The sequence below is a fragment of the Populus alba genome, chromosome 4 (genome assembly GCF_005239225.2).
Source record: "Populus alba chromosome 4, ASM523922v2, whole genome shotgun sequence".
Classification (NCBI taxonomy): domain Eukaryota; kingdom Viridiplantae; phylum Streptophyta; class Magnoliopsida; order Malpighiales; family Salicaceae; genus Populus; species Populus alba.
Genome location: NC_133287.1, coordinates 19291002 through 19311564, shown reverse-complemented (window position 1 = coordinate 19311564; position 20563 = coordinate 19291002). Strand labels below are relative to the sequence as shown.

The 20563-nt window shown below is 32.1% G+C and overlaps 2 protein-coding genes across 3 annotated transcripts; one reads left to right on the top strand and one right to left on the bottom strand.

The window, feature by feature from the left end:
• The first annotated feature begins 5411 nt into the window (after window positions 1–5411).
• Window positions 5412–11524, top strand: LOC118060123 (proteinaceous RNase P 2). The gene is made up of 6 exons (XM_035073275.2): window positions 5412–6422; window positions 7105–7206; window positions 7330–7505; window positions 7765–7885; window positions 10897–10965; window positions 11116–11524. The coding sequence occupies exons 1-6, from the start codon at window positions 5514–5516 to the stop codon at window positions 11413–11415; spliced, it is 1677 nt and encodes a 558-aa protein (XP_034929166.1). The 5' UTR covers window positions 5412–5513; the 3' UTR covers window positions 11416–11524.
• A 1623-nt stretch (window positions 11525–13147) lies between these two features.
• Window positions 13148–16682, bottom strand: LOC118059798 (alcohol-forming fatty acyl-CoA reductase-like). Of its 2 annotated transcripts, none has more exons than XM_035072771.2 (10): window positions 16387–16682; window positions 16205–16308; window positions 15865–16067; window positions 15645–15745; window positions 15016–15208; window positions 14602–14763; window positions 14395–14476; window positions 13766–14032; window positions 13536–13663; window positions 13148–13448 (listed from the first exon to the last, which is right to left on the bottom strand). In XM_035072771.2, the coding sequence occupies exons 1-10, from the start codon at window positions 16463–16465 to the stop codon at window positions 13295–13297; spliced, it is 1473 nt and encodes a 490-aa protein (XP_034928662.1). In that variant the 5' UTR covers window positions 16466–16682; the 3' UTR covers window positions 13148–13294. The 2 variants fall into 2 exon arrangements, with proteins under 2 accessions (XP_034928662.1, XP_073265040.1); XM_073408939.1 differs by having other exon boundaries at window positions 13318–13448; window positions 13574–13663.
• Between the last annotated feature and the right edge of the window lie 3881 nt (window positions 16683–20563).

Genomic DNA, 20563 nt, shown 5'->3' with positions numbered 1-20563 from the left:
TGTAATATAATTTAGAGCTTGATTATCTGTGAATTTAAGACACGCGAGGAAAAATTACGGATGCTTATATATATATATCAAGCCTAGAATTTGAATTCGTGTCATATTCCATTTTGTATGGCAACAAAACTTTCTTAGTATGTATTACGTAAGTGCTTATGTAATTGAAAGCACTATATTGATTACAAAATAGAATTTCTACTTCCTAATCAAAGAGAGTACATATGAAATCGATTTTTGCTTGACCTCCCAGAACAATTTTAATCATTTTGTTATAGAAATATTCTCTTATTTATTTATGATACGATTTCCACAAAATAAATTCAGGGAAGATATGGTCATGAATGCTTGGTAGATATCAAGTAGCTAGCACGACTATTAGCTTGTCAAATGCTCAAGGAAATGGATGCTAAATTAAGGAGTGCTTTGCAGATCAATAAAAGAGAACTTGATATTGAAGGTTATCCCCTTGTGAAGGTTTCCTTTATGAAGTCATTCAATTTGTCTACGTATATAATTCCATGTAGAAATAACTTGAGATTTAAGGTTACCTTTCGAGAGGAAAGGAGCTTGTCAGTCCATTCATCAAATAATTAATGAGAATATGCCACCCCATTATTAATGGGAAAATGGCCAATTAACAAATAAATTAGGAGATATAACAGTACTCACCGTTGCATTAAGCAAAAAATAATTTCAAAGACAAAAGATATCAAAGTTTTTTCTAACAAAAACACTTGGAACTTAGGAAGCTAGATGTGCATATAGATTTGTTACTAATTGCCGGTGTCAAAGAACCATCTCAACTCAATAACTTAAACTGTTAGATGAGGTCTCAAGACATGATTTATATTATTCTCTAACACACCTCCTCAAGTGAAAGCTCTTTCAATTTAAAACTTGCACGAGCCTATATTACATTGTGCTTGATTTTTATCAAATAAATAGGAGATGATGAGATTCAAACTCGTGATCATTTAGTCATCAAAGCTCTAATACCTGTCAAAGAACCATCTCAACTCAATAGTTTAAACTGTTAAATAAAATTTCAAGATATAATTTATATTATTCTCTAACAGCCAGCTATTGCTTCTAAAAGAGGAACTCAAAGGATCACAAAGGGCATGCCTAGTCACCATTGTCGTGTTTTGATGCCAAGGCATCTTTGATGCTAAGTGTCTGTCATGGCCATTGCTATCAAAAGTTTGGACCACCGTATTCCAAGCAGTGTTGCTATTTTATTTGCCCTAATGAGGCAGTTGCGGTCACCTACTCCATATTTTTTAGCATTCCCAATCCTTAAGTGGTCCTAGCTCATTACTAAAAGAAGAAGGATATTGGGAAAAGGAAATAAAGGGATCCGAGACAGTCTCCTCGCAGAATATGAACTGGGTTTAAACAAAGAAAGTGACTTCTTCTCTTCAAGATAAACGTGATCATGGACATAAAATCCGTAGCCAAGAAGACAAAAAATGTCTTATTTGCTCAAGTTATCCAGCATAGGTTTTCAATAAAAGATGACAACATCTGCTACCGGTGATAAGATTGTATTAAGAGAATTTAAATGTTGTTGGTCGATAATATCATATCATATTGTATCATGCAACACATCTACTTCCTCATCCCTTAAAGTAATTAAAAATTATGACTATTTAGATTTAAATTATTCTTTTCTATTCATACAAGAAGAAGAATATCAATCTTCTCATATTTGAATGGAATTTCAGAAATAGTTTTATGTTATAGTTTTTTACCCTTTTTACCTCACTAGCCACATAGCTCCAAGAGAGTGTGTAATATATGTTTGAGGTGCCCATCATGGGAGATTCAATCTAGAGTTAATTGAACATCAAGAAGTGAAATATTTGATAGTTAAACTCTTTTCTGAACAGAGTTAAAATCATCCATAGTAAAAAAAAACTTGACTGCTGGTATTTTTTTTCCCTTATTTACATTACCCTCACATGTAAAGTAATGCGTAATCCATGAGCTAATTAAGTAATCAATAACTCGACATTTCCTTGTAGGACCACTCTAGTTTTTAGCTGCTCACCTTTTCTACTCGATAAGAGGAAAATGTCAACTGTTTTGGCTTGTGCTTTTCCAAGACGACTCACCATTTCCACAAGTATAAGCCTTTTTTCTTTTCATATTTGCTTATGATCATCGTTTCTCTCACAAGTATAAGCATGCTTGCAGGACGGTACGTTTAGCACGTTGTTACGAGGGGGGAAATGGAATCAAAGTTACTTTTACCTGTTATGAATACTTTTCTAAGTCTAATATTGAATTTTTTTTTTCTACTTTTATGAAGATCTTTATTAAAAAAATTACATTCGCTACCCTATATATATAGGCAATGTGCCAATATCTCTTAGCTTTTGACTATGAAAGGTGCCAAAAAAATTCGGACACAAGACGTCAGATTATACGAATATCCGGTCATGCCATTGCTTTGAACTTGCACAAGCTCTAGTCAACAACAATACAGTATATCCTGTCACTCCCACGTTGCGATGAAGTTAGAAAATATAAAAATTAGATAAAAATAATAATCTGTATAGCTTTGACTATTCTTTAGAAATTTTTTAATAAGAAGCTAATTATACTAAATAAAAAACTCATTACCTTAAAATATCATATTTAAAATAAAGTTAATTATACCATATTTATTATTGAAGATATGATGAGAAAACACACAAGAAAACACATAATCATGAACTAATGCGGCATTATTAATCCTCTAATGTTCTAAGACTCTGAAACTAATTCGAACTGCCCATTTGAGTGATTTTTCCAATTGAAAAAGAAAATGTCCTTCTGAGGCCATGAAAGGTCTCTACTTCTTATTTGCTTTAGCAACAAGAAGCAATATGACTTTTCAAACTCCATTCTATATTTGTATTTCGACAAGTTATTCACGTTGAGAAATACATGGCCAGAAATTTCGAGTGTGGCTTTCATCTTCAAGGAAAGGAACTGAATGCTGAGTGGATAAATTAGCTGATGGGCCACTTCAAATTCTCTTTCAAACTCCGTTCTTGATGTATATGAGTATGTCGCCGTAGCCACGTGGCCCCTGCTCTGAGAGCTTGGGGTCTTCACGAGTCAGGGCACGTATGACTCAGTGCCTTTTGCCGCGCACTAACGGGAACAGTGTGTTGATATCGACAATAATTGGGTTTAATGGAGTTTTTCTAAATCATCCATGGTTTCAACCAAGTATGAATGGGTTTAATGAAATATTTGGATCAAGATAGTCTTGATTTAAATATATAATTAATAGATTTGGCTTACATGATATAAATTCAAACCATTTATTTAAAACAAAGGTTTAAGTTTCTCATTTATGATTGTTTCCATTAAGAAAGAGTAGTGCTTATTTTCTCCATGGTAACATGTTTTAATTTCGAAGGGACGATAAACATGCTGCGGCCACAAAATAATTAGCAATAACAGCAAAAAAAACCAGCAAAAATTTAGAACATGGATGTTTATAAGTGTAATAATAATTATTAAAATATTAAAACGATTCAAAAACACTAAAAAAATAATTTGAAAAAAATTATTTTTTAAATTATAACAAAAAAACAAGTTGAAATTCAATCTTAAAAACCCTGTACAAGTCTTCTAGATTATGATAATGAACTCAAAAACACACTGTGGCGGTGAATTTGGAGCAATATTAAATACCTGATCCATACCTTTCTTTCCAAATGGGTGTGCAGAAAGTTGATCAGCAAAATTCTACAATGTGACAGTGAGGTGGGAAATTCTCATCACATCAGGCAACGAGACGGAAGACTTGTTGCGGTGGAAAAAGAGTATATAAATCAAGAAACGGACGTGCAAACTTAATGATCAAGATAGCAATTATTAGAATACAAAAGAGTGAAAGACCCATCCTGTCGCCATTGAGAGACACCATTTCTGAGCTTTGCTTCGGAACATTCAAGCTTAAAATTCAAACCCACACTCAAGCATTCGTTTGGTTAGCAATTCATGCTGTTCTATGCATTATTTGTGTCGATGATTCACTTCTTGTGATGTCATGTTGATGCACGACCAACCCACTATCTTATTGTTTAGGTGATTCTTGTAATGCATGACGTCTCAATAGTTTAGTTTTGTTGATGTTGAGCTACTAGTTGCAATATCAATACATTTATTCAAAATAATCAAAATAAACTTATTAATATGTTTTGCATCGACTATGATAGCAATGGCATGCGGGAATTTATGGATTTCTCATTCATAAATTTACAAATAAATTATTCAATATAATATAATATAACCGGGTTTTATTTTTTACAGGTTGAGTGGCATTAAACATGATAATCTAATAAAAAATCAATGAATACCAACCTAAATAGATAAGTATTTTTAGATAGTTATCTTACCGATAAGTAATAGATATGATATAAATATTATTAAACCCGACTTGAAATCTAAACTGATACACATAGAAGTAAAATATTTGCAAATCTAATATATTATATACATATTTATAATCTTATCATGTTATATATATATATATATATATATATATATATTGTATTTGTTTCTTGTTATAAAAATAAATCATAAGTGGATAATAAATATTCATAAAAATATCTAAACATTTTACTCAATAAATAATAAATTAAATAAGAAAATGAAAAAACCCCATCCGTGGAAACCACTTCCATCCCTAAAAGCATCACCCCCTTGATTATCTCATTTAAGGGTCCGTTTGTTTGCAGGAAAATGGTTTCCTTTTGGAAAGTGAATTCCGGGGAAAAGTGAATTCCTGGAAAGTGAATTATGAGAAAGTATTTTTCGATATTTGTAGTGTTATGGAAAATGAACTGGAAAATACTTTCCAGTGTTTGGTTGTGTTATGGAAAATGAACTAGGAAAATAATTTATTAATGAATTAAATTTTTTTTTTCAAGTTTATCTAATATATATAAAATATTTAATATAAATATTTAATCACTTACAATTGTCATAACCCAATTTTTGACCTTTTTAATTTTTATTATTAAAAAAAAAGATGATGAAAAATAAAAATAAAAATAAAATAAATGAAGGATGAATTAAAATTTGGGTTAAGGGCAACATGATTGGAAATTTAAAGATTTAATTAAGCTCTTGACTAGTTTAATTAATTAAATCAAGGGTTTAATTGAAGAATTGATTTAAATAAAATTTAAATTACTTGTAAGATAAAATGAAGTCTTTGATATCGGTTTTGTCAAGTGCCCATTAGAGTGGGCTATTGTTTAGGACATTTGGTTTTCCTTGGGCCCAAGCCCATTTAGCACAAAAAAAAGTACTGAGATTATTATATAAAACCTAGCCCATATTTCTAAGCCTTCAAAGCACAAAACGTTTTATTTCTTTAAAACACTAAAACCAACTACAAATCAATACTAAAGCCTAGCCCATATCCTTAGTGTACATGGTTTTTCCTTTTTCAACGTCTAGGGTTTTTGAATACTGTCCTTGCCTTTCCTCTGAGAATTCCATCCATGGCAATGGCTTCCCCAGCCAACAAAAAGAAACCCAAAAGCAACCAAACCCCAGAATCCCAATTCAGCTACAACCTCAACTTCTATTCAAAATCCAAAGACTTACATTCTGCTATATCCCTCTATGACACTGCAATATCCCAAAACACTCGTCTCAATCAGCACAACTTCAACACTCTCCTTTACCTCTGTTCAATCTCACTCAATGACCCATCAACGAAAGACTTGTCCTTGCAATATGGGTTTCGAGTTTTTGATCATATGGTGTCTAATGGGATCAAACCCAATGAGGCCTCGATCACAGCTGTTGCTAGACTAGCTGCTGCTAAAGGGGATGGTGATTATGCTTTTGATTTGGTTAAAAATATTGGGGTTTATAATGAATTGCCAAGGCTGAGGACTTATGATCCTGCATTGTTTTGTTATTGTGAGAACTTGGAGGGTGATAAGGCTTATGAAGTGGAGGAGCATATGGGGAGAATGGGTGTGGGTTTAGAAGAGGGGGAGATTGCGGCATTGTTGAAAGTTAGCGTGGAGACTAGAAGAGAGGACAGGGTTTATGGGTATTTGCAGAAATTGAGGAAGATGGTGAGGTGCGTGAGAGAAGAGACTGCAAAGGTTATTGAACATTGGTTTGGGATTTTTGAGGGTAATGGGGTGGAATTGGATGTGGGACTAGTGAGGGAGGCGGTTTCAAGAAATGGGGGAGGGTGGCACGGGCTTGGATGGATTGGGAAGGAGAAGTGGGTGGTGAGGAGAGGAAGTGTGAATGCTGGTGGAAAATGTTGTTGTTGTGGGGAGCAGTTGGTTTCTGTTGATATTGATGATGATGAAACGGAGAGGTTTGCTGAGTCTGTTGCTGGGCTGGCTATGGAAAGGGAGGTTAAGGCTAATTTTAGCGAGTTTCAGGTGAGTGGTGGATGTGTTTATTTTTCTACTTGTTTCTGAGTGGTGTTTGTTCATTTAGTAATGGATTGTGCATTAGTTTTAATTTTCACTCTACGCGTATTTTGTTGGTTTTGTTGTGGTCCATGCTAAATTTGAAGTTTTATAAAGATCCAGGACTTTGAATAAAAAAAGAGAGAGGGAGTGAGCGAGTGGTTGAATTGGTGTCATCACTGTGAGTGAGTTGGTGTTTTTTCATCATGTGATTGTGACATTATCAATGTTTTAAACGGTACATTCTCTGCATATACATTTGATTGACGATAGTTGCTAAGCATTTTCTTCACATGTGCATATAGTTATTCCTTATTATGTTGGCATAGTAACTGAGCCATTGTTTTGAAATGCCATTGCCCTTTAACATGCTTTGCCTTACTAACTGGCAGCGTTAAATGGATGGAAGGATCAAATTCAGTTTAAATATTGTGATTTTTGTATATTTAGATAGGCGATCTCTTCTAGCTCAACTTGGTTAAAAAACATGCAAATGCTATTGTGTTTTCATAGAAAATCTCAATTTCATGATGAATTGGGAGGGATACAGAATTTAAGTAGCAGTTCTTTTTAAGAAACAAATTGCTGCTCTTATCATTCAAATCTCTTTATTCATATTCTCTCTCCTAACATTCTGTATATTATACGATAGAATTGGCTAGAAAAACATGCCAACTATGAAGCAATAATGGATGGAGCAAATATTGGACTTTATCAGCAGAATTTTGCAGAAGGCGGATTTAGCATTTCTCAGGTTGTAGATGTACATTTGAACTGATGCTACTTTACCTATGTCTTCCATTAGGTATGCTTCTTTAGTAATTGCTATTTTGTATAACCCATTTGCTATATTTTCTCACAAATTGAAATAGAGCAGCTTGATGCTGTTATGAAAGACCTGTACAATCAGAGCAGGAAAAAACGGCCACTTATTATTTTGCACAATAAGCGTCTCCGAACACTGCTGCAGAATCCTTCCACTAGAGAGCTGATTCAAGAGTGGATGGAAAAAGATGTTCTTTACACCACGCCTCATGGTTCCAATGATGATTGGTATAAGCTTCTAGAACTGATGCTTGGATGCATGTGCGGTTATTTCTATAGTTGAAGGATTATTTGTTGTAAAAATCTCCTTTTGGCCTAATTGTTTTGGACTTTAGATTATTATTAATTCACTAAGAGCATGAAAGTTTTCAAGCATGGTTTTTCCAAAATGTTGACTTGATTGGGTGTGTCAATTCCTTTGTCCTGCAAAGCTTTTTTTTTTTTTTTTTGCATATGTATTGTGTTAATAAGTTCTTCTGTATTTCAGGTATTGGCTATATGCTGCTGTCAAACTTAGATGCTGGCTAGTAACAAATGATGAAATGCGAGATCACATTTTCGAACTACTAGGAAGCGACTTCTTTGTCAAGTGGAAAGAAAGACATCAAGTATGTCCTATGTCATAATTAAGCATAACTCTAAAATACGTGGTCATTTCACTGTTTATCATCTCAGTAATCTCACTGTGGATTATAATAGTATATTCTTTCAAAATTTTTACTTTGGTCCTTGAATTTTTCTTCTGCACATTTGAGTCTTTTTTAGCTCAAATTAGAACCTAATTGTATGTTTTTTGGGGGATAAGGGTTGAATTCAAAGATAAAGAACTAAAATGAAAAAATAAGATAATAGGTGGCAGGTCTGCAATTGGTTTTAAAAGTTCATTTTTGCCCCTCATCTTTTTAAGCTATTAATTAACCGATCCCTATAATTTTTAAAAAATACACTTTGATACCAAACTTCATTTTCTTTTTTTTTTGGGTGGAGGAGAGAGAGGGGTTTGTCAGATTTCCGGCTTAGAAGAGAAAGTTGGTGTTGGGGAAGATTTAGGCTCCACCAAAACAATCAATTTTTGTGTCAAATGGTTCCCATATGATGAGGGAGTTCCCTTATCCCAACAACTAAGCTTTGAAAGATTTTTGATTTAGGGTTGAATTCAGGTTTGGGATTGTTTTTTTTTTTTTTGGAGGCTATGGATTGGTTTAATAAGATTATTAGAGTGTTTCCTGGGTGTTTTGGATAAAAAATTGGTTGAAAATGAGTTTTTGGATAAAAAAATCAAATAATCCTATTTTTCTAGCTATACTAGTGGCTAAATGGTGGGATTTCCAGATGACACATCATCTTTTTTTTTTCAAAGAAATTAGGTTGTTAGTCCCATTAAACTTAAAAAAATTAAAGGCCTGCGTGCACCTTTTCTTGTGGGCCTGGCATATGAACCCAACAACACCTGGCATCTTTTTTTTTTTTAATATATATATTAATGGCTTTTTTATGTGTATTTTTCAAATAATTTGTAAATTTTAATTAATACCCTTTTCTCTATGATTTATTTTATTTTATTTTATTTTTTATCCTTTCTTGAATAATAATTATTATTTTAATTATATGGGGTGTGTTTAGTTTTTTCAGAGATTATTATGATTCATTTGTAATTTTTTTTTTGTATATTTTATATAGATTAAATATTTTTAATATATACAACCTTGCATAGTGTTTTTTTTTTCCTTTTTTTTTTTTACTTTTATTTTGTTCAATAAATTTTATATGTGTCAATTTGTATTACAAATTGATTTTCATAAACAAATTTATTAAACACAACTAGGTAAATGATTTGTGTTGTGATATTAAATATCTTTATTTATATTAGTATCTTAATTTTTCCAATTATGTTTTTATTTATCATTGATTACTTTGTTTTTTTCATTTATTTACAGAATCATTAGTGGTTTATTTAATTGGATACATGCATAAGTTTTTCAATTTATATTTATGATTTTTATGTAAAAAACCGCGTTGAAAAATTCAACATCAAGTTTATTTGAATATGTATTGCTATTTTCAATTTGATTATTATTCTGAAGATTTCTCTTATTTTTCCAATTATGTTTTTATTTATCGTTGATTACTTTTTTGTTTTTCATTTATCGACACAATAGTTAGTGGTTTATTTAATTAGATGCATGAATAAGTTTTTTGATTTACATTTGAGATTTTTTTATGTGAAAAACCATGTTGAAAAATTTAACATGTTCAAGTTTATTTGATCATGTATTGGTGTTTTCAATTTGATTATTATTCTTTTGATTTCTCTTGTTTTTTCAATTATGTTTTTACTTAGCATTGATTATTATTTTTTCATTTAATTACACAATGGTTAGTGATTTATTTAATTGGATGGATACATAAGTTTTTTGATTTACATTTACTATTTTTTAATGTAAAAATCCACATTGAAAAATTCAACATGTTCAAGTTTATTTGATCATGTATTGGTATTTTCAATTTAATCATTATTTTTATGATTTGTATTTTATATCTATGTTTATTGTTGTTGTTTTTTTTAATTTTTCCAATATGATTCAAATAAAATCAACTTACTTAATTGCTCGAGACTAAAATGCATTTGCAATGCTGTAATATTTTATTGAAAAAATAATACAGATCCATAGCAGCGCCGTCACCAATATCTAATCCTCTCTATCTGGTGTCATTCTAATTTCGTGGATTTTGTTATTAATAACCGTTTCTTCTAAGAAACTATGGTGAAGCAATCATTTCTAAAGAAAATGCAGGGCATCTGCTTGTCCATTATAAGTTTCTCTCTTTTTACCCAAATATATTATTACCCAAATATATTATTGTAGTGGCACATTTAATTGGAGACATCTTCTTAGACTTAAATATCCCTTTTGTATCTCGCACATAGTTTTCCCTAGTTATTATTTTCTAAATCTGACTTGAACTGTTATTTTAATACTAAGAAGTGTAACATTCATCAATGTAAATGTCTTTTTGGAGTCATTTTGGTTATTTAGTGTTTTGTGAATTAAAATGGAGTTGTTTTCTTCCATATTTATGCACAAGTGTTGAGACTCGTGTGAATGTATTTTGTCGAAAATGAGACTGTGACTGACTTGATGCACCATAGGAATACCAGGTGCAACTATTTTTGATAAATCGTTATATTTCTCTTCACAAGTGTGTAAATATTGAGGCCTATACGAGGTTAACTTGTGCTGTCATATGCTCGTGAAGAAAGCAATGCCAACTGTTCCGGGTATAATGACCATCTAGGTTCATCTTACCTTTATTGATGGATTATATGCTTAGATATATTCCTATCCATGGATGAAAAACTAGAGGTTTTGGTTTCTTTTCAACTCCTAACTTTAGATGAAGTATCTTTCCAGCACCATTTGGGTCTATGGAGTGCTTCACCCTTCTTAAAATAAGGGTATGCCATGGTTGCTTTGGTTTATTCCACGTTCCATTGTCCCTAGTTGCTTCCAAGTTATTTCCTTGTTTTGGGTTGTTTTTTTGCATCAGGACAGCAATTTAGTAGTGTTTGGTGAGTTATCATTGACGATTCTAACTTTTTTTTGATTCCTGCGTGCAGGTTCGATATACTTTTGTCAAAGGGAACTTGGAACTTCAAATGCCGCCTCTGTTTTCGATAGTTATCCAGGTATTGTTTCTAACACGGCCAATACTGGTGCAGAACGGCTGTCTTCAAGCTGCTTAGTTATAGGTCTATTTTGTCCTCCTCTTATTTCCTCCCCTTTCTTTTTATAATTACACTTTTAGTGTTGCTGAGATGCCAGTCTTTTGGTTTCAGGAATCAGAAAACGGGTCGTGGCATGTCCCTGTAGCAGGTGATGGCAATGATTCTCCGCAAAGCTGGCTGTGCGTTTCTAGGGCAAGATCTTGTGATGCTCTTGAAGAAGCTTCGTCCATGGAAGAGTCGAAAGACAGTAATGATAGTCGCTGCAATAGTAAATTACCGACCTTTGGCAGACCAGAAAGTCTTGCAAGTTGCAAACATAAACTCCATAGCCGAGATTCTTTTCAAGAATCTGATGATAAAATCACAGCTATGACTGGAAAAAGGAAAGAGAGGTCCCCATCTCCTTCCTAGAGCATATTCCTTGTGACCAGCGCCATTATAAGTTTTTTTTTTTTTCTCAATTTAGTACATGATTTTATTTTATTTTATCATTTTAATCCAATACTTCCATTTGGGTTTTTTTTTTTCTCTTTTTTTTTCCAGTCAATAATTTCCTTTTTCTTTGGGGGAGGGGGGGGGGATAGGAAGATAACATCCTACATGATAATAATGTTTTCACTTATTTAAAATTATGAATCAAATTAGGAATAATTTCTTATGCTTTATACGTCTTACAAGAAACCATAATAAAGCATTGTTTTAACCATCATTATAGTATTTATTCTTCATCTCTTTGAGGATGATAAATATGTTAGTGCATATATCTTGTAGCTAATTGGTTAGTTATATGTGTTTTTGATTTTATTTATGTAAAATATATTTATTATTAATAAAAGTTTTTTTTATCATTAATATTCATTTATATTTGATTAATGAATCTAATGTTTAATTAATAAATCTATAGTAAAAATAAAGTTTACGAGACAAAAATGTTTTCGAAAGAAAATTATAAAGTTTTTGTAATTATGATATTTCTATTATATCAAAGGATTGTTCTTAAATGTTTTTTTTTTGTCAATGTTCTATTAAAATTAAACATTAATTAGAGTTGTTGAGATTGATTTATATTATGTTTTTTCATTTATGATAGGAAACAATTGTTCTTATAAGCTGAGATATATATGAGAGATACTTAGAACTAATATGCAGGAACTTGAAGATGACATGATATTGAATTGATCAGCAAGATAATTTCATATGAAAAGATTATGTCTTTGGAAAGACTCGTATAACAGTTATATAAATGATACTTATACTTGAAATTACTAAGTTATCTTATATAGAAAATGTTATGTTTTAATCATAATATATGTTGTTCTAATCAAGAATAACAAACAACCAGATATTAAATATAACATGAACTATATTTTTGGATCAACTTCCTTGTGTTTCATTCATTTACTCATGGAGCAAACACCATTATTTTCTTAAGGTCTTGAAATAATTTTAATTTACAATAATTTTCATGCTCTACTCTCTTGTAGTCTCCATCTTTAATATAATCAGTTGTCTTCACTCATTTGATTCTCCACGTAATAGGAACATTCATTTTCTTCAATTATTGGAGAACACATATAACAAAAATGGAATTAGGTTTAAAGAATTATTGTTGATTGTAATATGAAAGTGTTATTTTCCTGTAGATAGTAAAAAAAAAAAAAAAAACCCTCTGTCAAGAACACACAAGTTTTTTATTTTTATGAAGAAGAGAAATTTATAAATTTTCTCATGAGCAGTATGAGTGATTATTTTCGGTTTAATTTTTATATAAAAAAAATAACCAAACTGAAATCAGTTTAAACCAGTTTGGGTTGTTTTTTTTCGGTTTGACTTGGTTTTTTTTCTGGTTCGGTTTTTTCAGTTTCAAGCTTATAAAACCAAAACCAAATTGGTCGGGTTTTTTTTTTAAAATTTTAATTGGTTTAATTAGTTTTTTTTTTAGTTATTTTTTTTAGTTTTTTTTTAATTTAATTAATTTTTTGATTTTTTTACTCATCTTAATGAGCAGTCATGAGATTTAAATATAGAAAGTAGAAAGAGCACAACTCTAAAACCACCAATCCAAATCGATATTAATTTAAGCTGGGTGACTCCACATATTTCAACACAAATTAATAATAAAATAAAATAAGTTTTTCTTTTATTTAACTCACTATTTGAATGGCCAGTCATAAATCCATTACATGGGCAATCAAAATTAACATAAGATGATGAAAATTAGAAATATTTAGGTATGAATTCTCAAAATAAAATAAAATAAAATAAAAATATGATATAATCATTCAAATAATTATTTCATCACATATTTAACAAGACCAGGAATATGAGCATTCATCATATAGTCTTCCCAATCAATGCTAACAGGATCAAAGTCAAAAACATCTGCTTCAAGACAAGTCTCTCTTGATGCTATTCGCAGCTTCTCCGCATTCATGTCATCAAATCTACATAAAATAACAATATTTTGGCCCCATATCAAAACAATATTAATTGACCAATCAAATATAATAATAAAAATAAATTATACATACATGCCCTCGAAGAACACATAAGGTTTATAAAGGTCTACCAAACGCATCACTAGCTTTAATTTCCGATCAAGAACAGTATATTCGTCTTGATATCTTTTAAACAGCAGTGTGTTGAACAATTGCAATGCCTGTGATTTAAGAAAAAAAAAATAATAGTTAAAATAGAATTAAAAAAACGATAAGAAAGTAGAAAAACATAAGAAGACTTTCAGATAAAATCAAGCTAACACCTTCAATGGCAGTAGATAACGAATGGTCATGTATGTGTAGAACTTAGACATGCTGCTAAGAACAGTTCCCCTGCCAATTTTCACAGCCTCTCCTTCCTTGTTAATCCATGGGTTTTCACTGAAATAACGAAAACTAAAATCATGAAGATTTGAGAAATTCACTGGATTTCTCAACGAAGAACCTAAATGATAAACGCTCTCTGGATGTTGTCTGGCACGGGCTACCATGGCCACAGTAATTGCATTGACAACCATGTCAGCTGGTATCTGCAATATATTCAGAAAATGTTAGTTTTTTTAATCTTCTATCATGCTACCTGAAGGCCCCAATTGATTTTTTGAATATTTACATGCATGTATATGTGTTCTCAGGTTGGACCAATAAGGCCTCTGGTTCACTATTTCACTGGTCCAACAACTGGTTTCATCGATCGGTTCGATTGTGGTGCCTCGTCAACATAAATACAAGTTCTTATGTTCAGCTAGCCAAATCAAGTTTTTTTCTTTTTCTTTTTCAATACAATATATATTGGTTCTGATAACACTTGTAGTCTGTGTTTTTCTTTATAATTTGGTTATTTACATATCTGGTCTATGCTTGAATCATAGGAGAAGAGAGATCTTATTACCACGTCAAGAGTTGCTTGCGGGCCGGAAATAAAGCACGAAACTTTGCCTTTACCGTAGCCCACAATTATGCTATCAATAGTTCTGTGAAACGATGGAGATTAATTTGAAATATGAGATTTAAGAAATAAAACAAAAAAAGACGTATAAACGCAAGTTAATGAGTGTTTTCTGTGTGTATTAACTTAGTAAACAATAGATAAATTTACCTTACACCTTCAATCCAACCAGGAAATGGTTCTTTGTAAGTACTCGCTACCATGGTGGGTCGAATAATGAGTACGGGCAAATCATCTTTGAAATTCACCACGAGCATTTCTCCCATTGCCTTTGTAAATACGTAAGTGTTTGGCCATCCAAAACGCCTTGCCCTACAATATATATCACAAAAGAAAGACTCACAGGCACACAAAAATATTGCAATTTAATTCAATCTCAATCTCAATTTCATTTGTAATTTGGTTTTTGTTTGGTTACTGAGTATTTAGATATCATAACCTATTATTATTAAATTCAGCAATTTCTAGCAAGTTAATTCGATAAACTAACAATCTAGAACTTGTTTCAAGTTATTTTTTAAAAAAATTATTTTAATTCGAAAAGAAAAGAAAAGAAACAAATACCGCTCAATGCCGAGATCCTTCATTGCTGAAGTGATTTCTTTCTCTGGAACATCTTCTGATACGAGTTGATTTAATTTCTCTTGCACCATTTTCTTTTCAAAGTTGATATCTACTTTATCGTCACCCCTTTTGGCCATACCCATATGGTATGGTTGCTCCATTATCAGTCCAGCATCTTCGCCGCACACATAAGCTGAAAGGCTCAACATTTTGTTGATGGTATGAGTTAGTTAATGCGCATTAAAGTACAGTAAACAGATCAACATAATATTAATGTTCATCGACCCCCCCCCCTAAAAAAAAAAAAAAAAAAAAAACATTGCAAGGGCTGGTTTTTGTTAATACTTGGAAATCAAATAAAAGAAACTCTGCCTAATTAAATTGTACTCATCAGGGATGCTTCGTGCGTGTGTTTGGCTAGATGGTTTTGCTTGCAATATGAGGATTTAATCAGTATTAAAGAGAGAGTATCGTGGGGGACTATGATATTGGTTCGGAATTGGCTTAGAATGAAGGATATATCAAGGTGGAACTACTTGAAGCTTCGAAATTTTCATACTTATCGGGAGAACTGCGCTGTGTAACGTCAAAGCATTTTGCTCCTCTAAAAAAAAAAACTGTGTACTCACCGGTGGATACATGGACAAGCATCTTGACGTTAACACATTTCTTTGCAAAGTTTAAGACATGCAAAGCTCCCAGTGTATTAATGCCAAGTGCAACATCGTATCTTTTGTGTATCGCATGAATAGGTTCGAGCACACATGTAAAAACAAAGAAAGAATTAGTTTGTATTGACATTATTTAACGAAGGAGGAGATACAGTGTTCCTATATTTTGTTTATTTACCTCTCATCAAAGTTGGTAGTGGCAGCAAAATTAAGCACAACATCAATTTCTCTCCACATTTCATCCTTCAAAGAACAGTCCTTCACTCCCAACTCTTCATAAGAGATGTCACCAGGGACAGCAGCTACCTTTTCTGATATAAAGGAATGTAGACTTGCACCATGTTTCTCCCTTATGACTTTAAACAATTCCTTCCCTATGACCTATCCATTCCCGCAAGTAAAATCAGACCCGAAAAATCATTAAAAATTCAATCATAATTCTCGATCGTATTTTTCTTTTCTTTTCTTTTGGGACAGTACTGATATTTGATTGTCAGTTTAGGCATCGTGTTTAGTACCTCATCATGGAGACGTTCTCTAGCAGACTTGGCATCTACAGCTCTTAAAAGGAGATAAAACTTCTTCACATTTGGTTGAACCCTCAATATTTTCTCCACAAAAACTGCAACCATTAAGCGAAACTGTTAACTATTTAGCAGAAAATCTCTATAAAAAGAAAAGGAAAAGAGAAGATTCACACTCTTTGCTAGATACCCAGTGGCACCAGTGACCAAAATGGTCTTGTTCTCAAGAAACTGCAACACACTCCCCAATTCCATTAGACAAGATTTGATGTTAAGAAACAATCACAGAAGATTATTATTTCATGCACTAGTTTGTTTGTTAAAAGATAAAGGATAAAGATCGAGCGATAAAGATGACTCTCTTCATGCGGTGAGCATTTATAATAATTGCCGTGCCCAGACGGTAGACAACTACAGTATTGACCACCATTGAGATCTTGCTAGGACAGCTTACCGACCAAATTTAATTGGCACACAGAACAAGGAACGATGAGGTAATATGTTTAAGATTCTATATAACGTGTATGTCTCGTATTTGCCAAACTGTGAGCCAACTCTATGAATAATAAAATAACTTGAATGTTGTTTTGATAAATCATCCAAATCTTTTGCTTGCATATAATCCAATAAATTATAATTGGAAAGCTCCAAGACTTGATAAATTTTAAGTTTGAATACTTATTCATAGTCTTAAACTTTTGTAAAGATGTGGTTATATCCTTAATTTCATATATATGTTCGACTGTGAAAATCAAAGTCTTATCTTGTATAAATGCCCAATTTAATGTTAAATTAAAGTGTGAGATTATTTAGTAAACTCTAACTTAGTCTCTCTCTTTTTTTTTTTTTTTAAAAAAAAAAACATTATTCAGTCTCTTAATTAAAGTTAATTATTAATTATATTTTAAATTTCTAAATTCCCTTTCAATTTTGTCTATTAAAATTAAAACATCTAGGGGCAACATTGGATTTTTAAAGCTAAAGGGATTAATTAGTTATCTATTAAAAAACTCAAGAAACAAATAATAATCTACACAAAATTATTTGTTTATATTGGTTGGTATAATGATATTCAATGGAGCCTCATCCTTTCCCCGAGCCAAGAGATTGGTGAGCAAATCGGAGCTTACTACTGACCGGTTTGTGGGAAACTGGTAACCAATATTTATTGGATTATATATGTGATGGCTTGACGTACAGTACGTGGCATTAATTGATTCATTTGTTTCTTTAATGGAATTAGCATTTATTTTTCCTGCCCATGATGTGCAAACTTGATTTTTAGGTCAAGTGATGATAATTTTATATTTATATGTTATTTATTATTTATTTTTAGATATTTATAAAGTTCATATATTAATCGGGTATGCAATTAATATTTATTAATTAATAAAAAATAAAATATATACTCATGTAATATCTTATTCATTATCCATTGAATCCAAAAAAATAGTACTCCATCATTAAAATTGGATCCATAAAAAAATAAAATATATGATCTTCCTCTTCTTCTTGTTTAATGGATCGAATTGAACGAAAGAATGGGTTAATTTAAACCAATTTCAAGTAGTTTTTTCATCAAATTATGTTATAATACATGACATTCGTTTCCTTCTCGTTTAATGGATCGGATCAAATGGAAGAAAGGATTGGTTAATTTCAACCAATGTAATTAAAGCATTTTAAAAGTGATGCAGATCATAATATTTTATGTATGTAACCTGACAATATTCAAGTTTTTCCCTTGAGATGAATAACTACATAAAATCGTCAATTAGGTTACTTATCCACATGGGGTGTCTGATTAGGCAAATAGACAGCATAGTTTGGAAAAAGAAACATGAAATCCAATGACCTACAAGAAAAGAAAGAAATTATTTTACTAGTGTTGTGTTGAAAATGCACAAGCGAGGGACCCAAAAGGAGCTCTTAGCCTCTAATTTACCGGTGATTTGGGTAGAGAGACGTGTGTGAGCCATGGAAATTAGAATAAATGAAAGTGTCCTTCTAACTACAAGCCTTACTTTACAACAATTTTATCAAACAATCGATCCATAACTTCGATAGGTCATAAGAAAGGAATTAATTTGTCGGGCATAAAAGATTTTGGAGGTATGGTCACACCAAAGATTTCATGAGTGAAACTGTCAATTAAAGAATCTTGGATTTTTTGTTTGTTTGGGATTGATTTTTGTTGTGATTTTATATTATAAGTCAAAAGTGTAATGAAAGTTGATCAGTATCGATTTTAAGTTGTGTTTTTATTGAATTAAATATTGTTTGTTAAGATCCTAGCCATCCATTTTTTTTTTTTTGAAAAATTTAAATTAAAAGAAAAAAACAAACCATATCCAAGGGGCAAAAACTTACATGGCGAAGAGGTTTGATCGAGTACTTGTTAATAATGACATTCTCCTCTTTGGGGTAATGGTAGATTAACATCCTTTTTAGTTGGATAATTGGATTGGAGATATTCCTTTAAAAGTAGCCTTCCCCGGGTTACTTCTTTTGTCTTCTTCTCAATTTTTTGTGTTTCTTGATATAGAAGCCACTACATGTGTCAAGAGGAGGCCACAATATATATCACACTTTTTCTTTGCAGATGACATTATCATCTTCTGCTAATCTCAAAATTCACACCAGGGTTGTGGCCTAGTGGTTGAAGAGACTTGTTCCCTTCCTCCACACCAAGGTTCAAGCCTCACTTGTGTCCGTCTGTCACCCCTTCGGTGCCTTACATGCTCACTGGACTTGCAAGATGTTCAGTGAGCCTGAGGATTAGTTGTGGTGCGCGCAAACTGGCCTGGACACCCCGGGTTACCAAAAAAAAAAAATTCACAAGTTAGACTTATGAATACTATGTTATCTGACTTTTGTAGTGCCTATGGTCTTAAAATTAGCTATGATAAATCACGATTTATGTTCTCCAAGAATGTTTCAAGAAGGAAAAGGGCAATGTTTACTCAATTTTATTCCATTAGAATCGCAAGTGGGCTTGGTAAGTACTTGGGGTTTCCCTTTATATAGGGCCAGGTGAAAAGAGCTGATTTCAATTTTATTTTTGATAAGATTAGCAGGAGGTTAGTGGACTGGAAGAATAGACTCTCGAACAAAGCAGGGAAGCTAACCCCAGCAAAATCCGTTATGTCTACTATTTTCATCTATGCTATGCAGAACTATTGGCTTCCTCAAGCAACTTGCATGATTATTGATAGGTTGTGCGTAACTTTTATGGGACAATAGGGAGTCAGGTAATGGGTTACGCCTGGTCAACTGGGAGATAGTTATATGCCCTAGGAAGTATGGGGTTTGGGTGTGAAGGAGGCTTGACTCCTAGTGTGTCTTTGTTGGGGAAATTGATTTGGAATATTTTGAACATCCCTCATAAACCTTGTAATGATATTGACTCATAAATATTTACGGATGCAGGATTTATTTCATTAGTATTGACATTCTTGGGGTTCATATACTTGGACGTCAATCTACAAAGCCCTCGGGTAATTGAAGAATGGATTCATGCTTAGGATTGGCAAAAGGTGTTGATAACATGTATAAAAAAACTGAATATTAATGATAACTAGAAGAACAAAAAACAGAGAACTTGTAGCAAAGAACAAAGAGCAGAATATTTCGTATAGGTTACTGTCATCCCTTTGTTTTTATTTATAAATGAATTCAATCACAACAAAATTAAGAAACAAAACTAGCATAAACTCCTTCATCTAAGGAGATATGTAACCATCTATACTTATCCTAAGATAAATTTCAGATAAAAAAAAAATAAACTAAACAACATTAAGATAAGGATGTTACTAACATCTAGATTTTAATAAAAGATAACCTACAGCTGATACACTAATTCCAGCTTTGGTGCCATAACTTCAACACTCCTCCTTGGTTTCAAAGCTGCACATTCCTATCCCTTCCCTTAGATCTTCAAATCTATCTTTAGCTAAAGAATTGGTCAATAGGTTTACTAATTGTTCTTTTGAAGTTGTAGTATATCATCTTTAGTTCCCTTTTGCTAGAATGCCTGATAGCATGGAACTCGATCTTTATATGCTTGGTCAAGTCATGAAAAAAAAAATTTATTTGAAATAGCTATTGCTGATGTATTGTCACAGAACAATTATGTGGGACTTCGTTGATCAAATTCTAGATCAGCTAGCTTTTTTCTTAGCCATATCAATTGCTTTGTTGCCACATATGTTGCTATGCATTCTACCTCTGCAGTGGAATGTGCAACCACTAATTGCTTCTTTGAGTTCCAACAGAAAATGCTTCCTCCTATAGCAAAGTAATAACCTGAGGTGCTCATCATTTCTTCATCATTTCCAGCCCAATCATTGTCAG

What these genes read in the sequence shown, in the direction of transcription:
- LOC118060123 (XM_035073275.2), top strand. Translation starts at nt 5,514, where the DNA reads ATGGCAATGGCTTCCCCAGCCAACAAAAAGAAACCCAAAAGCAACCAA. An exon ending in GCGGATTTAGCATTTCTCAG is followed by an intron (nt 7,207 to 7,329) that starts GTTGTAGATGTA and finishes GAAATAGAGCAG; the next exon opens with CTTGATGCTGTTATGAAAGA. An exon ending in CATGGTTCCAATGATGATTG is followed by an intron (nt 7,506 to 7,764) that starts GTATAAGCTTCT and finishes TCTGTATTTCAG; the next exon opens with GTATTGGCTATATGCTGCTG.
- LOC118059798 (XM_035072771.2), bottom strand. Translation starts at nt 16,465, where the DNA reads ATGGAATTGGGGAGTGTGTTGCAGTTTCTTGAGAACAAGACCATTTTG. An exon ending in GAGAACGTCTCCATGATGAG is followed by an intron (nt 16,068 to 16,204) that starts GTACTAAACACG and finishes GGGAATGGATAG; the next exon opens with GTCATAGGGAAGGAATTGTT. An exon ending in GTTATCTACTGCCATTGAAG is followed by an intron (nt 13,664 to 13,765) that starts GTGTTAGCTTGA and finishes CTTAAATCACAG; the next exon opens with GCATTGCAATTGTTCAACAC.